The sequence below is a fragment of the Pseudopipra pipra genome, chromosome 3, assembly GCF_036250125.1.
Source record: "Pseudopipra pipra isolate bDixPip1 chromosome 3, bDixPip1.hap1, whole genome shotgun sequence".
Classification (NCBI taxonomy): Eukaryota; Metazoa; Chordata; class Aves; order Passeriformes; family Pipridae; genus Pseudopipra; species Pseudopipra pipra.
Window position 1 is genome coordinate 17302774 of NC_087551.1, and position 17674 is coordinate 17320447.

Genomic DNA, 17674 nt, shown 5'->3' on the forward strand with positions numbered 1-17674 from the left:
ACAGGTAGATAGATGGATCCTATCTGATACATCCAATAAAAATAACGTTTGCTGTTAAGCTATTTTGGCTAAATAATACTATTAAAAATTATCTCCTGCTTTGGTGTATCAGCCAGCTAATCAACTCCTTTAGGAGGAGCTTTTGCTACAGGCCAGTTAGTGCTTTTAACTCTGTTCATTACAGATCTTCCTCTGAAACTTCTAGTACTGGACACAGCATGAGGTAAAAGAGAGCAAGGACTTTGTTCTGCAGGACTCCTATGCCCTCAGGGTAGAATACAGCCATGTTACTATGGATACAGAAGGATCACAGGACTTAAACTGTGGTTTATGGTAATACCAGTGCACCTATTTTTAAATAATATTTCTACTGTTCTTCCCTGATGATAAAGAGAAGTACAGATGAGTTCTTTGTTCTGATCATTACAGTGTATCAAAATGACCTTGTCGTTGCCTGGAGGCTTTTGCAATGCTGATGAAATGCTCCTGCTGCAACAGCAGAAAGATGTCTAAATTTGATGTTTCTAGCTCCTTTCATATTGCTTTTCTTCTTGAGGGTATCTTTTTCCAACTTGACAGTGTTTGTAGGGCTCAGATGAGCCCTGTTGCTAAGAAACAAGTCCCAACTGTGCCTTTAAAACACTGCCTTTAAACATACAACTCAAGGAAATATTTTTCTTTTTATTACACTGTATTGTGTGTTTTTATTAGGATTTCTTTTAACTAGGCTCTGACTCTTGAGGTTACATTATTATTACAACCTTCTGGGATAGGACTTATTCTTTTTCCATTATCTGTACAGTGCCATGGTCACATACATAGTTGTATAAATAATATATTTTAAAACTACTTTTTAAAGACCACAATAAGGCCCCATTTTGTGCACAACTGTGGTGCAAACAAGAAGGAATACAGTGGAGCAATATTGGTTAATACTAAACTATAGCATAGTATAAATCAGTGTTCTTTCAAATGGTAAATCTGGGGTGTATCTGTGCTTGCTTGGCTTGGGGTTTTGGTGTGGGTTTTCTTTTTTGCCATATACTAACTGAAACATGCTGAAGTCCCTTCTGTGCATACAAGATAGTGTGTAGCTTTCACAGGCATAAATCAGATCATAGAAACATGCCAGGGAGTAACCAGCACACCCAAACTAAAAACTGTCTTGTCCATCCTATGTGTTTACCATGTTCTCATTAATGCATGGCACAGACAACACTTTGCTTCTTGAAGAACACAAAGTCCAAGAGTGATAGGGGCAGTTCATTAATAACAATTTTCTTGGAAGAGATTAATGGAAACTAAAGTACGGCTGCATTATTTGAGGCACTGAACTGCAAGAAGTCCATGGAGATTCTCTTGCCAGTTCTGCCACCAACTTCCCAGACAATCTTCAGCTGCTTATCTCCTCTGAATTCTCCATTCAGACTGCAAAGAGTCTAAGTGTGTGACATAACATTCATATCTTAATATCCCCTTCTATATCACAATAGGTCTAGTGTCGTCAGCACTCCACAGTGCTACTGAAATAATCAGCAAAGCCCTGCTTGACTACCTTCCTGGCATTTCTCACACCAGTAAATAGTGGACTTCCTGAGAAAACTTATTCCAGTGACTGTGATTTAAGTCTACCATGTCATTTACCTATCATTCCTTTTACAAAATGTACTAAAGAACATTTACTGGTCTGCGATGAAGTGTCATAAATATTTAAAACAAACCCACATTTGTAGGGGAGAAAGCAGATTAAGTTTTAGGATGCAAGCTAATTTATTTTTAGCTTTGTTTGCTGGCTAATTTGGGAAATACAATTCTCAACGGGTGTCCTGCTTGGTACTGCAACTTGGCAAGAGTCTTCTCTGGCTTAAAGGGCAATGTAAGAGCTCAGCTCTGCAACTCTTCTTTATAGTAAGTAATACTTATTCACAGGAGCAACCTCAAGGGGCCAGCTCAATGTTACAAGAAGCAAAAATGGTGAGCAGAGGTGAGACAAAATAGTTCTAGAGGCTCAACACCACATTGCTCTGCATATTGTGGATTCTTAGTTCTGACAAGTGAGTTAAGCTTGCAATGGGAACATTTTATACCTGTTTTGCACTGGTTCAAATGACTGCTTGGTGTTCCAAGCAATGCGACCTGGGATCTACAGAGCACCTAGAAAGGGGACACCCTCTCTGTCCAGGTTCTGCCTTGGCACACAGAGTAAACAAGCACAGGAGGAACATCTAGTGGATTGAAAGCACTGATGTAAGAGCAGAACATATACACATATGGGACAGATTTTCTCTCGTGCAACGTACACCATGTTTTAGTTAATATGCAGAAGAAAAATCTTGGGTTCCTTGTCAGTTATACTAAGAGTAGACTGTTACCATTTATTCATCACAGCTTCAGTAAAAGAAGGATTCACTGTGTAGCTTCTGAGCAAGAGTGGTTCCTGGGAACTAATGCTTGGTCTAAATTCCATTCCCAGCTCCACCATGGGTTTCTTGTAAGCGTCAACTGCACACGGCACAAGGAGACAGATCCTAATTTTAACTGCGTTGCCTTGAATCTGCCATCCAAAGTGGAAATACTGAGGCTTAACTCTGTTGGAAACAAGCATTTGCTTCTGGGCACCCTTGTGCCTAAGGTGTTATTTGGATCAAGATGGGCTGGTGACACGGAATGGCTGAGCACAGAGTCCTCCCCATTGTGCTGTCCACTCTCACGGCTTGGTTCCTGCTCTGCTCTGCACGTGTGCAGCTGGCTACACCTCTGCAGTGTGGGTGGAAAAGGAGGCTGACCTTTTGTGGCAATGCACCCATGTGAGGGGCTAAGCCTCAAGGCAAAAAAACCAAGTCACAGTGTACAGCTGACCATTGTAAACAAAAAGCAAGTTAAATCACCACGGGGAGTCATCTCCAAAGGAGTGTCAGGAGAATCCATTTCCACATTGTTTTTGTGGGAGGAGCAGGGGGACTGAGTGAGATAAGTACTCAGATGCAAGTCAATGTATGAAATTACATTCTGGCTTTTAAAAGAGAAAATGAGAGAGTGTTTTTGTACTCACAATTGACAATGACTGTAGTCCCTGTGCTCTTTTCTCTCTTTTACATGAGACAAGAAACCATCCCACCAGCTCTCTGCAGCCACAATGAAATTTCAGTAGGAGGGGAAAAAAAATCTCGTGATGCTGAGTCTAAAACGTTGTTTTTAAAAAAGTTTAGTGCTTGTTTTGTAAAAGCCTTGCTAAGCCTTCCCTGGTATTGATTAGTTTGTCGGGTGAAGAGCTAATGAAGAAAGACATGCAGCAAAAAAAGTTGTCATCCTTGCACTACAGGTCGGAAGATCTGGCAATGCTTTCACAATTAAATAGCTCTAGAGAGGTAATTTGACGGCCAATCCAGAGAATCCACACTAATCAAATTGTCTAACTACATCAGAATCAATGTTCCAACTCCTTCGATGGGTTACTTGGTAACTGGCCTGGTGCAAATGAGTTTGGAAACGGGTCTGATTTGTTGCAATCATTTCACAAAGACAGAAGGAAAGTATGGGGAACCATGACAATCCCAGAGCTAGAGAGGAATTTTCTTCTGGCTACACCTCACAAATGTCTCAATTTTTGACCAGTCCTTTCTCACAGTTCTAAATCCTTTGTGAACCCCTCCCACTAAGACAGCAACTCCAGATTGTGTTGCAGGCCTATGAGAGTTTTGTGTCCTTACAGCTCTTTTGTATATGTAGATCCAAGGAGGTCCAGCTCTGCTTTTAACTGGAATTTAGTCTTCAGATTCTTGGAACCAATTTTCAGTGGAAAGGAAACGTAAAGCCACCTGAATCCAAAACAGTGTTTGCAAGAAGACATAAAAAAAAAAAAAATTACAGGAAATATAAATACATATACCTTGATCCAAGAGCTTATTTTATCACAGTATAAAGACCCCAGTCCAGACCACTACTAGTGAGATGTCTGACTCTATGGGCCTCTGCATATTGATTTCTGTGGTGTCAAGTTGCCATCTCCTTTCCCCACACAGCATAGCAAATACAATGTTGTATAGTCATATACAAAATATCATGTTTATGGAAATCAAATTGTCATGGCAACAGAAGAGGTCTTGCAAGTATTTTAAAAATAGCAAATTAACAAAACCAATTTATAAAATCTAAACCCCATTCTTTTATGAATGTACTTAAACAGATACAACAAAGGGTTTTCTACCTACATAAGGCTTTCCTTTAAAGCCATCATCTCACTTCACCATATTGCCACATGGAGTAGATATGCATTATACTTTAGACTTAAACAGCAAAACTATTTCAGCTGGACAGTGTCATACTAATGTGATCACTGGGGCTTATTTCAGGTAAAATATTGTCATAAAAACCTAATGATTCATATTTTGTAAAATGACTCAACTTTTTAACACAGTGAACTTCAAACAATGGCTCATTATAATCTACTTCTTAGTCTTCAATAAATCTTCGTTCTTCAAAGGCTTATTGACACTAACACTTACTTGTGTTTTAACTGAAATAAAATTATTATCCACAATTTGTAAGTTTTGTGTGGATATTCTTTAATGCTTATGGCAAACTAAGAGTTCAGCCTAGACAAATGACAAGGTGGTGAGATGCTGGATAATCATCTGTCATTTGTTTAAATTCATGTTCTAAAGGATGGCAGCCTTAGACCCCTGCAAAGTTCCTTGTATAAGCATTATTACTGAAGTTGGAAATGTACAGGATGAACCCCTGCAGAGAATGTGATTATGTTTCCAAGAGTTCCTCTATCAATTGTATTCACCCTTTCCTCTAACAAGATTTGACCATGATCCACTCCAGGCATATCCTTTGGGTATGCTGATACTGGAATTTTTAATTTAAGTTAGTGTATTGCCCATCAGTTTTCGTCAAGCATCTCATTTGTATTTACTAGTCTGGATATTTCATGATCATATGCTCAAAGACATGGGTGTCCATGGTTTTGTCTAGTTGGGCAGAATTGTAAGTTAGTTAACAACGTATCCTTTTTTTTTAATTTAAAAGCTTGGTATAATATTGGCATCCTTCAGTGCTGAAAAATCATGACTCAGGTTTTCCAAAACTGAGATCATTAAAAAAAAAAGTCAATTCATTCTTTCTTCCCCCAGCCTTCCCTTTTTTGGTTTTTTGGTTGTGGTTTTTTTTTTTGAGACAGGATCATTATCTTCAAATCCTGCTCCAAAGCCATAGGAGTTACATTTTTTTCTTTTCCTGAAAGCAGAGATTCTCATCTAATCAAGACCCTCAGGGGACAGGGTTCTAAGGAAACACTAAATATTGTGTTATTCAGGATTGCACTGCAAGGCCTTTTGAGGGGCTGTCAAGTAATTAGAAATTGTTTGGTCTGTAACTCCTTTGGAATGGAAACACTGAGCTTTGAACTGCCTTTATTACAAGGACTACATTGGAGCGTGAGAGCAGCTTTTAAGTGGTAAGATGGAGAGAAAACAAACCATGGAAATGAGTATTTTAAATCAAGTATTCAAGTTCTGTCCACTTATTTTTTCCTTAACTCTACACAGAATGAAACCTAAGTTTATAACATCAGAAATCAACACGTGAAATACAACTAGGTAGAACAGCATGTGATTGTTCTCAAGTTCTGACAGTATTTTCATTTTGGGGCTCCCTAGTTAATATAAATGCTCAAAAACCCTGTGAAGAGGAAGAGGGGTTAATTCCTTCCTTTAATGAAAAAAGCTTCCAACCTTCAGCAGAACCAGGGAAATTGAGGTTTCACATTCCTGCAATCCCTAAAGCAAGCTCAATGAACACAAACGTTTCTTTCTCAGGTGAGGCTGGGCCCGTGCTGATGCCATGTCCTGGGTCTGACTTGTACTCAGTGATGCCTAAGGTTGCTGTGTGATGCTCTCTCCAGCTCCTTGCTAAGGAGCTGCTGCCACACCAGCTTTCCTACATGTGCATAGCACCACAACTGCTCCAGGTCACAGATCAACATCTGAAAGGCAAATGAGCTCTAACTGCAGCTTTAAGTAAGATGTTGGATTGACCTGGAGTAGCTGCAGCAGAGGTGGGCACTCCCTCCTGCTTCCCTTGCTGCTGGAGCTGTAACTTCCAGCAGAAGTTGTGTAAGGCACAGATAATGTTTTTAACTGCCCATAAGGTTTGCCAGATGCCAGAACTTTTATACTAATAAAATCCCAAAAACTGGACATGGGTACAACACTCTAAACTGGTTTACCTTCTGTCAGATATGGTCTGGAAGGAATGTCCTATGAGGAGCAGCTGAGGACTCTGGGCTTGTCTAGTTTGGGGAAAAGGAGGCTGAGGGGTGACCTCATTGCTCTCTACAGCTTCCTGAGGAAGGGAAGTGGGGAGGAAGATCCTGATCTCTTCTCCCTGAGATCTTGCGATAGGATGCATGGGAATGATCCAAAGCTGCACCAGGGTAGGTTCAGACTGGACATTAGGAAGCATTTCTTTACCAAGAGGGTGGTCAAATAGTGGAACAGGCTTGCTATAGAGTTGGTTAATGCCCCAAGCCTGTCAGCGTCTAAAAGGCATTTGGATAACGGCCTTAATAACATGCTTTAACTTGGTCAGCCCTGAGTTGGTCAGCCCTCAGTTGGACAAGATGATCATTTCACGTCACTTAGAACTGAAACAGTCTCTTCTGTGATTCTGTGACCATCATCTTTGCACAGCACTCCAACCAAGTTTGCAGGCATGTGCTGTGGTGCTGCAACTGTATAACTTTAAAGCTGTAAAATTCTGAAATGAAGTCAGTCCAAAAACTGTAGGAATTCAGAATTCCAAATTCTGAAGGAATGTTATATATCAGCTTGATTTTATATCTCATAGAAAGTAAGAAAAGAAGCTCTTTTCCTGTTTTCCTTTCCAGGTTACCTCTAAATATAAGTTTTCATAAATCAATTGCAAACTCCAGTCCCTTTGAAAAACTTTAGGCCTATTTTAGAATCCCATTACCATCCAATCATTTGTTTCTCGACAAAATTCAAAACTGGATAGAGATTCTAAAATTCACCTTTGTGCTTTGTGCTAGCCACTGCCACCTACGGGTGTGTTTGTGTTCAGGGCACTGCACACAATTTGATGGGTAAGAAAGAGCCTGAGGAACCTGGTTTCTGCTTCCCACTCATCCATGGATGATCTTGAACAGCTCCACAAACTCTGAATGCTCTTTTCATGGTGTAGAGAATAAATGGCAGCAAAATGCTGCAGGCAATGGTGCTTTATCAGACTTCATAAATCACACCCCCTGATTCAGAGGAGGAGAACAATTCACCTCTATCCTGCAACCCAGACTAGCCAAAATTCACCTGTTAAAAGCACTCTCCTCATTCAAGTTACTTTTGTCTTTAAATCCTTTCATTCATTTACTCTCTTGCTACAAGAAGTTCCAGTTCTTTTGCCTTCTCACCATATCTCTGTGAATGTGCTTTTCTCCTCCTGGACTTGATTCTCTGTTTTCCCCCATGTCACACCCTTCATCTGGAACAGCTTTCTAGACTTAAAATTCAGTTGGTTTACTTGGCCATTTAACAGTTCTTCTCTGCTGTCTGCTCTCACCTTCACTCTTAATCTTCAAGTACATCTGTCCAAATTGCATTAAATGACAAACACAATTACAAGATGCTGAGCAAACCCTGTCTCCTTACGTGTTCATTAAGTAATGAATACCTCCACAGAGCTGCTTCAACCACAGCAGTGAACAAAAAGCACTGAACAAAAATGTCCCCAGCCATCTCTTTTGTCTTCTATTTTCATGGAAACAGAAGGCACAAGGGAGGTAAGATAAACTTCTTTGCATTTTAGCTGGTCTGGCACTGACAGCAATTCAAAGGCAGCAGCACTAGGTTAGTGCACAGATTGACAGTGAAATGAACCAAAAAGTCATTTTAAATGCAAGTGGAGCTCAACAGCTGACTTTTACCAACTGTAACAAGTGAAGAGCAAAAACTAACCAAAGGACATAAACAGTGCTAAATATTTGGAGTGTGACTTGAGGCCGTGGTCACGAACAAGGCCCTGCTGTGCTTTTGCTGTGTATGCATTTGTAAAGCAAGGCTCACTGGAGGATGACGAGTATGACAGCACATACTTGTGTGACCACTGTGGCTAAGCAGATAAACTCAAGGAAGGGATCCACAGTTACACAAAGGAGAGGGAGGAATAAGATTATATTAAGTATTCAGGCAAGTGTGGGCAAAGCAGAAAGCAGCTTTCTTCCAAAAATACATCAGGGCATGCCATTGGATGCTGGATTAAAACTGAGGGGCCAGATCAGGTCCCTCAGCAGAGATAGTACCTGTTTTTTGGGGGTGTTTTCTGCTGATCAAGTACACTGGCTGGAGTTGTCTCTACCAAGGAGCTACAAACTTGAAATACTTCGGCATTTATTGAGATCACAAATTATCTGTGAATCTCTTTTGAGTTTTCCAAGCTTCTTTATCATTCTAGATGGTCCAGACACTTCATGTCACAAAAATATTCCAGACTACCCTGTGCTGGCAAGTTCGTTGAGTGACTGTTCAACACCATCAGCCAAGTAAGTTATAGAAGACATTCAGATTTCTTGCTTAAATCTCTGTTGTTAAAAAAAAAGGAGGAAGTCAATGGCCTTCAATATACTGACAAGAACAAGGCCCTGCAGGTGCAGAAACCTGAGATCCAGTTGTTCTTGTGCCCAGCTTTACCTCACTGAGGATCATCTCCTGCACAGCTGATAACACTGCTGCCACCAATGGAGCAGTAACCTGGATACACACATTTTATCACAGGTCTCATTTTTCACCTTGCACAAGCAGATGAACAAATTACCATAAAGAACTTCTTGACCTTTTCACTGGAAAATACAAAACCCAACAGAGTGAAGTCTACTGGCAAATAGGTTTGCTTTGTTTAGTTATGTTCCACGAATAAATAGCTTGTTTCTGCAGATTACCAGCAGTCTGTACATCACAGGCTGAAAGGCAATGTTAGCTAAAGAATTGCAGCAGTAAAATTCACAAACACAAATTCATATAAACACTTGAGAAAAACCTTTGTTTTCCTCAAATGAGCTTGTAAATCACACAGATTCATTGGTTTGCATGTCTATAAGAAAAAAAATAATTAAAAAGGATCATAAATACCAAAGCAAGTTTGAGATTTTAATGCACAGATGTCTGAAAGCTCCAATTTCTTTTTGCAGTGTTTTCCTACTGTAGATAAGAAAATCTATTTTTTCCCTTGAAATTCTTTGTTTCGGTAATGAAAGCAATGGATGTTTGCTTGAGGCATCTATTTACCATTCCAACCACAAAAATAAAATGGGTATTGATAATTTTATGCAGACCTTATCCCTGCAACTTTCTCAACTGTTGTGTTCTGTACTTCTGTTCAGCTCTTTGGAGAGCTCACTTTGCTCAAGAGAGGCATGGTGCCTAATGAGAAGATGCTTGGCTTCCATGAATCGAACACTAGAGCCATATTCACATAGCTGAAGGTACAGTCCTTGAACTCTATCGAGACCAAAGCAGAATAAACAGATGGCAGAAGACTCGTGACAGGGAGCTGACATACTCAGGGACAGGGAGAGCTGCACTGTGGAACCGTGGAAGAAAAAAGTTCAGTGGGCTGGGAATCACCCCTTCTTTCTCTAGCTGCTGTGAGGAGCTGTCACTCATGATCTCCTCCACCGGCTATTTCATGGCACATGGGTGGCTGCTCTCCTATCTTGCACTAACATAATTTCATGCTACGTATTTCAATTACTCCCTGCATAAAAATAGTACACATGTATAATTCAGGCTGTGATCCAAAAGTCCACCCCCTTCCTGACAGGAGGGATTAATCTTGGAGAATACCTCATACTTTCAGACAATTTCACTCCCTTCTCACATTTCCCTCAAGTTCTCCCCCTTCGTTTACCCCCTCCCACACACGTGATGTCGAGAGAAGGAAAAGCAGATAGGAAGGAGGGCAAGATTCCCATGTATCAGCTCAGGGAATGACAGGGAGCCAGATCTTCTCCCACGCTGACTGGCACACGGCAGCTCCAAGGGAACACAGTCTGCCAGCTAAAGGGCATGGCCAGCCCCTTCTCTCAGCTGCCATCTGCAGCACGTACCGGCTGGAGGTGCACACTGCTCAGTCCTGCGGGAACCGGGTACACCACCATTTATCTCTGCTGAGATCATCATCTTCCATTCTCCAGAGTTCATCATGGCATGATTTGGCCCTGATGCTTCAGAGTCCAGAAGCCCAAAGCCAAAGCAGAGGTTACAGTGCCTGTGGCTCAGGGTGCCTCTGGCAGAGCTGGAACACTGGTAGCCAAGGCACGATGGCTTTTGCCACAGGACTCGCTGAGTCCTGCCTCTTCTTCCTTTTGTACTATCTGCTCTTTTCATGAACCTGAGCTAGGAACACCTTCATTACAGCTCAGCCCTACAGCCCTGTAAGACACAGATGAGAAAAACCACATTGGACCACGGAAAACTGATCCAGAACATCTCCAAGGGCTTGCTTCTATCACAGTGAATGGAAGCACAGCGTAATTTCAAGGCTGTTCTGCAAAACAGATTACAAGTAGATGGGCTAATCAAGCTTTTTTACATTGTATTTAGTCTGAATTTTAAGTTTTGGCAAGGCAAAAGTTAACATATCCTCTGGGTATGAACAAATTCCTATGAGTCTTTTGTAACATATATGGAAAGAGTAGTTAAAACCCAGTTTACAATGCATCTCAAAAACTGCCATTCTGGGTTACTACATAAAACTCTGAAAATTAACCAACTGAAAAAATAAAATTACTATAAACAAAGAAAAAGTGTTATGTTTTCTGTCCAAATGGAGCACTACTGCAAAAAGGAAAAATAAACTGGATATTTAAAAATTCTCAGATTTCACCCTCATAGATGACTTCCGTAAAATAGGAAAGATAAATTAACTAAAAAAAGTAGAGACTTTCAGATTCTGAGAAGAGTGCCTGAGGATTTGGTAGCCTGAATCAGAGCACAATTTCTATTTGGATATCACTGGTCCGAGGTACTGGGCACTAATGAAACCTCAAATGCACCCATCTCCAAGCAGTGGAAAACTTGGTTTATTCAGTGCTGACCACATTCTTGCCTTATTTCTATGGTTTCTGACCCTTCATTGCAATCGCACTCCAGAGTCTACACATGAATGACAACTACAGGCAAAATGATAAGGGATGAATTCAGGGACTGAAAAATAGAGAACTTCCATCACCACCTAAACACAGTCACACTCTCTACCTCAGCAGGCAGAATATACAGCAAACCAGTGAAACATCATTCTGACATGTTATAAATCTGGAATTGATGGGAATTTTGTCATTTACCTCACAGAGAACAGGCTCATAACCTTGATGTGAATAATTCCCACCACTGCAAATCTTATTTATTTTTATGAATGTTGCTCAGTTCATTGAGATTGCTGAAATGCAACAAATGGCACAAGATCTCTTTTTACCTTGAATATTCCTGCCAGTAGATTTGTGTTCCTCCTGTTTCCCCTTGTGTGTAGGCTACGTGATATACGACAGGATATGGCTGAGATTGTAAACAGCTTCATTCTAAGCAGGTGTATTATCTCAGAGTAAATTTTCTATCAAAATGCATACGCTATTAGCAGCTTCTTTAAGAGAATGGTTCATTTATGCATGAACTAAGTGCCATGCTTTGCATACAGAGCTCAGGATGCATCCCCAAAACACTGCATTTCACCAGCCTGTGGGAATGCCACATGGAAGGATTTCTTTTGATTTGTAGTTTGTTTGTTTTGCTACTTTTTCAACAGTGTATAAGTAGAAACAGTGGTATAGACAGCCAGAAAGTGCTACTGAAATCAGCGTACCAAACACAAACTAAGTTTAATAAAAATCTCCACCGAAAAAGGAATTAAAACCATTTTAGGGTGATCCAGCCAGTCAGTGATAGCACAACCACATGGCTGCAAAGTCCAGATTCAACTCTCAATTCTTCAAGCCAGCATGGACTGGGACCCTACATGCTCACCTGTAGCAAGGATATGCTATCTGCTGTCCTTGTTTAGACTCCTTCCGTGTGAGGGAAGGCACAACACTGCTACTTCCAGCAGACCTGCAGCAGCAGCCAGAGCAGAGCTCTGGGCAGATAACCACACTTCCAGCCAATTCTGACATGAGGATGTCTCATGAGCACCTACCCTACTGGGCTGAAAGAAGAACATTGAGGGTTTTCTAGTGTGCTGTTAAAAGCAACACAGTATGAAGTATAAGATCATTCAAAGGAGGAAAAGGGCATGGTAAGTCAGTTTTTTTCCTGTACGTCTACAGCGAAGATGTAGTGTCTTCAATGCCAACAGAAAAGTACATTCACTTTGAAAACTCTGGCTTTGAACATCTCTCTCTGAAGATGGTGGGAAAGTAAGTGCTAAATAACGACAACCTAAAACCCCATGAAAGCACTCAACTCGAGAGTTTCTCTTTGATTCATCACTCCGGGTTCTTCAGGTGGCTGCACACAAGGGATGTGCAAACAACAAATCCAAGCACAATGCACTGCATCTGGAAGCACATACAGCAATCCCAGTCCTTCCGCAGCAAAACTCTGGAGGTATTTCAAAAGGTACAAGCTTTCCTCTGGAATACATCTACAGGTTAAGAGCTAGCACACTGGAATAGCAATGGCTTTTATATGTTGCACATAGTGTACCACTCACACTTAGGTAATACTTTAGAATTACTTAAGAAGAACTTTTAGAATTTCATATTTATTACACAATTAAGCCACCTGAAACACATGAAGCAAATAAAGGCAGGGCAGTAGCTCTTCAAAAGCAGGTCTAGGTGGGGGATACTCCCCTATCACAAGGAAGGCTTCTGCAGTGGCCACAGGAGCAGAAATAGCAGCCGGGAATAGACTACGAGAGACTCGAGGTACGGATTAATGAGGGCTTTATTTTGTCTGGAGTTTTGTAAATGTGACTGCTTTGCTTGCAGCTAGAATACTTGTATTTAGCCTTGTGTTCCAGGTGCCTTTGTAGTGTTCAAACTCTAAGCTCCTGTTGCAGCAAGCATTTCCTAATTAAAAAGGAGGAAAGGGAAATATAGAAGGAACTGTAGCCACAGCTTAGGGATGCGTTACCTGAGCCGCTCACCAGTGATTTAGTATTGAGAAACCGTGAATCCACAGTTTCTCCGGGGAAATAGTTCCAACATTTTTCAGAGATCTCCTTAGGAAACGCGGGAAGGTGGGCTCTGAAAGCTCGCCTTAGCTGGCGAGCGATGCGGTCACTACGAGCCTTGGTCCTCTCTGACTAAAATCACAGTTCGCGAGAGCCCGAACAGCCGAAGCCCTTCTCCTAAAGCGCACAATTCCCCGCCTGGCGAGAACGGAGCGGCCGGAACGCGCGGGGGATGCTCAGCCCCCGGGGCCGGGGAATTCATTTCCCCTGCCTCGCAGAGTCACGGAGCGCTGCCCTGCGGGCGAGAACGGAGCGGGGTCGGGCGGGTGCCCCAGCCCCGGTCCCCGACTGCCGTCGGGGAGAAGCCCGACCCTCGCGGCCGCGGCTCCCCGAGGACCCCGCAGGGCGCTGCCCCGGCCCTCGACGCAAAACTTTCCGCCGGGGCGCAGAGACTCGCTGCCTGTTTGCCTGCCTGCCTGCCTCCATCCATCCCTTCCCGCGACGCCGTCGGGGAAAGTTGCCGGCGCGGCGGGGTCCGGCACCGGGCGAAGCAGTGGCAGGTGGGGAGAGGGACCCCCTGCCCCGGCCGCCCTCCCTCCGTTCCTCCCGCCGCGCTCCTTACCCAGCCCCGGCACGAAGGTGTTGAGGAAGAGGCAGATGACAGCCACGGGGAACGGCATGTAGGGGATGGCGGCGCGCAGGGGGCCCTTCTTCTCCCGGACCTGCACCACCACCCCGCTGGAAGGGGCCGCGCCGCCCCGGCTGGGCTCCGCGGCCGCCGCGCTCTCGCCGTCCTTGGGCGAGGGATCCATGGCCGGCGCGGCGGAGCCCGGCGGGATCACAGCTCCCGCCGCCCAGCGCGCTCCCGCCGCCGCCGCGCGGCCCCGCCTGCGCGCCCCCCGCGCGGACCCCTCCCCTCTCTCCTCCCGCCCCTCGCTGGGATGGATCCCGGGAGCGTTCCGATCCGCGCTCCTTCACGGATGGCTTCCCGAGGAGCGGGAGGCTGGAGCTGCGCGCCCCTCGCCAGGCTGCGGATCGCCCTGTCCCGCCTGGGCAGTGAGGAGAGAGGGCAAGGAGCTGTCCCGTTCTCCCTCTGGGAAGGGAAAGAGACAGCTCCGTGTTAGGGAGCGCAGGAGCGGTGTGAAATAACACCTCGTGCGCTTTCTAAAAATAGAAGGCGTGAGAAAAGGTGTAAATTAAACCCGCACGTTTATTGTTTAAAAATCCCTGTGGTAAGGAGGAAAGGGGAGGAGAGCCACAAGAATTGGAAGGCAAAGGAAAATACATCGCAGCTTGGGACAGTGTGAAAATCTATCTTAATTCCCCGGCACCACGAGGGAAAACAGGCCTTTGTAGAGCTGGTAATTATTGTTCAGTTCACAGGCTGAAATGGTAACAGAACTTGAGCTTGTCTGTAGCTAAAAAAGATGACGAGGCTGGTCATTGCAGATACGGTTCAGCAGAGAAAACAGGAAAAATATTAAAGGCATTAATCTCGATATAAAATGTAAGTGTGACACGTATACAGGGGCTTTGCATGAGAGAGAGGATAGTCTATGTCTTATTGCGCATTTCGAAGCTGTGGTTTTGCTGAGGAATTCCTGCTAGGAATTTCGATTCCAAAGGAAATCTTGAACTACTTCATATACGCCACTGGGATGCCACCTGGCATATACATGATTCAACAGTTTAATAGATTCCAATACAAATTAGTACAAAGACAAAATTAGGTAAACTAAATTACAGAGATCCAGAATCCTCTTTCTAGATTACATTTTTTTATTTTTCTATTGACTGGGTTTTGAACCATAAAAACATAGACACCCCATGTAAAAATCTCATATTTTTAACAACAAGTTTTCTTTGCTTATTTTCGGACTGCCTTTTATCCAAAAAAATCTTCTGACTTTTTTGATTAACCACACAGTTTAGACATGTTCCCAGAGCATGTTAACCAACCTGTTTTTTTTTCTTGGTGTTTTTTTTATTTATGGTGACATTTATTTCTACCAAAATAGTTCATGACAGCCTATTATATCCCCCAGACACAAAGCTATTGGAGGGCTGCACCTTTCTCTTGGTAAGATCTGATGTAACTGTTATGAAGTCTAACCTTCTGTGCTGTTGGATCAAACCAAAGTCAGATGAGAAATCTCTGTGGTATGAATATGGGCTAATTAGAGCCTGTACAAAGCAGAATCCACAGTTGGAACACTATCCAATAATTTGTAGTGATATCATTCTCCATAGGTTCTCAAAATCATGTGTGGATGAGCCCACATTACCTACAGTAAAAGCAAGCAATAGGCCATTGTGAGAGTAGCCCAAATAGAAGATCAAAGACTAAGATTAATTAAAACAATATTTTGTCAGAAATGCTTAATAACAGGTTGTGCTTTTATGGAACATTTCCTTGGAATATCTCAAAGCATTTGACAAATGTGACTTAATTCATTTGCTTCTTTAAGATTAGCTGGCAACATGTGAGTCTTCCTCTACCCACTATTAAAGTGCAACCGCTTCTAGACTGAACCGCATCATTAATTCTGCCCTGCCAGTGCTCATGGAAGTTCTCAGGCGCCTAAGGCAAAAGTTATGACTGCCTCAGAGTATATTAAGGATACCATCATGTAACAAGTTGTGACATTTCCAAGCTTTTCTTAAACAAGCAAATTGGTGGGCAATGTTACTCTGCTTTGATTGTTCCACACTCCCCAAGTGGTGCATGACAGACATGGAAACCATCTCATGTGCTGCATGCCTCACTGTGACTGAGGAGACAGGACTCTATGTGCTGGGGAGCTTAAATGGGGAAAGACAATCATTAATGAAAGGTGTGCTGGGACCTAGGCAAAAAATGTGACCCAGGGCTGACTATGTTTTTTTAATGAAAATAAGGTTGTCATTTATAAAAAGCAGTGTGAGTATTTATAAAAAGGTATGAGTATTTATAAAAATGTATGAGTATTAAGAAAACTCATATTTCTTCAGATTTGATCTTTAACATTTTCATTTCGCTTCTCAGCATGAAAACAGCTCACAGAACTGATATACATTATTTGTCTGCAGAGACAAAAAAATGGTTTAAAAAAAACCAAACTCAAAAAATCTATAAGCAAAACAAACCTGAATCCAAAGTGCAGTTTCAGAACATGGAACTCCCAGGGCACACCGGTATAGCATGTATTGACCCATAAGAGTGGGGACACATCCTCCTCCAGACTTCTCTCTGGAGAAGTACTTCAGGACACAAGTGCTGTAAAACTGAAGGCAACAGTTGCTGCTGTGCCTCAAGGGCAGGCACTTGAGAAGATGAGATCCCTTAATCTCCTGGATGTCTGGGGAAAGAGTAGCTGGTGTTGGCCCAGGTAGCAAAAAGACTGCAGGACCTCCTGCAGGTGGGTGAGCCTTCTACAATCTTGTAGCTCTTAAACCCAGAGGAGTCTGGCCTCTGGCTTCCTCCAGTCTTGCAAAGAGTACCTGTAGTTTCCAGGTCCTTGATAAGCAAGCATCAACAGAGAACGTGTTTGCCAAATAGTCCTGTCTCAATGCTGTCAAGACTTAAGATGGACTTTCTGATTGACAGAAGCTGGTGGTCTTACTGTGGAGCCCTTGTGGTTGGTTACACTGCATGTGGATGTTGCTGTGGGAAGTAGATGCTGGACTTCCATATGAGTCAGGCCTGCAATGTGTGGCTCATGGCCACCAAACCACCCAGTCAGAGGAGGCTAATCTCCCAGCTGAGAGCAGAAGGTATTTGTTATGGTCACTAGCCAACTTTCAAGGAGCTGTGATATGAGATTGTATAGTGGGAGTCTCGCCCTTTGTTGGGTTTCCACAGTGGATAACGAAGCTGTATTTCAATGATTTTACAGGTATGAGCACTTTGAGTTATACACTAAAGTGTAAGGGAAGTGTTGGCAGGTCAAAGAGAACTTTAGATCAGCTGGTTGTGTGAGTTTGCCCTACAGTTGTTTTCTTCTTTCCCTGCTGGTTCTAGTATTTGAGTTGTTTTTATGCAGTCAATGGAGAATTAGAAATCCTGCAAAAGGAAGGGATGGTGCTTCCCTGTTACAGTGCTCTGAGGACTGGGCACACCACAGTTTGCCTCTGACTTTAGAAAGGGGAAAAAATCTGCAAGCTGAATACCAGTGACATACCTCCAGTAACCAGGGGTTCATCTATTTTAAATAAACCCCACTCCCAAGCTTGGGTCCTTTCCAAAAGAGTCTTAAGTATCCTACAAGTATGTTAAGAGAAATACAAAAATAGATGCAAACATAAATCACTAGCAGTGTTATTAACAGAGACAATAAGGAGCCAAGCAGAGCTACTGCTCACTAACAATTCCTGGGGGACAGGAGGAGCCCTGCAGTCTGCACTCCAGTACACCAGTGTAAATCCAGCATGGCTCCATGCATCGTGACTGAAAGCAGAGCTTGGTTCAAGGAGTACAGCTTTCTCCTAGCAGAAAAGATCAATTAATTCT

General features: G+C 42.8%; 1 protein-coding gene across 6 annotated transcripts in view; it reads right to left on the reverse strand.

The window, feature by feature from the left end:
* The window catches only part of STUM (stum, mechanosensory transduction mediator homolog), a 47963-nt gene extending 33897 nt beyond the window's left edge, over nucleotides 1-14066 (reverse strand). For 2 of the 6 annotated variants that reach the window (XM_064648065.1, XM_064648063.1), the window contains exon 1: nucleotides 13808-14056. In XM_064648065.1, coding sequence (XP_064504135.1) covers nucleotides 13808-13997 — 190 coding nt within the window. In that variant the 5' untranslated portion in view covers nucleotides 13998-14056. Of the gene's footprint in view, nucleotides 1-13807 lie in introns of all 6 variants that reach the window. The other 4 variants (XR_010428958.1, XR_010428959.1, XM_064648064.1 and 1 more) reach the window with 4 other exon arrangements.
* Between the last annotated feature and the right edge of the window lie 3608 nt (nucleotides 14067-17674).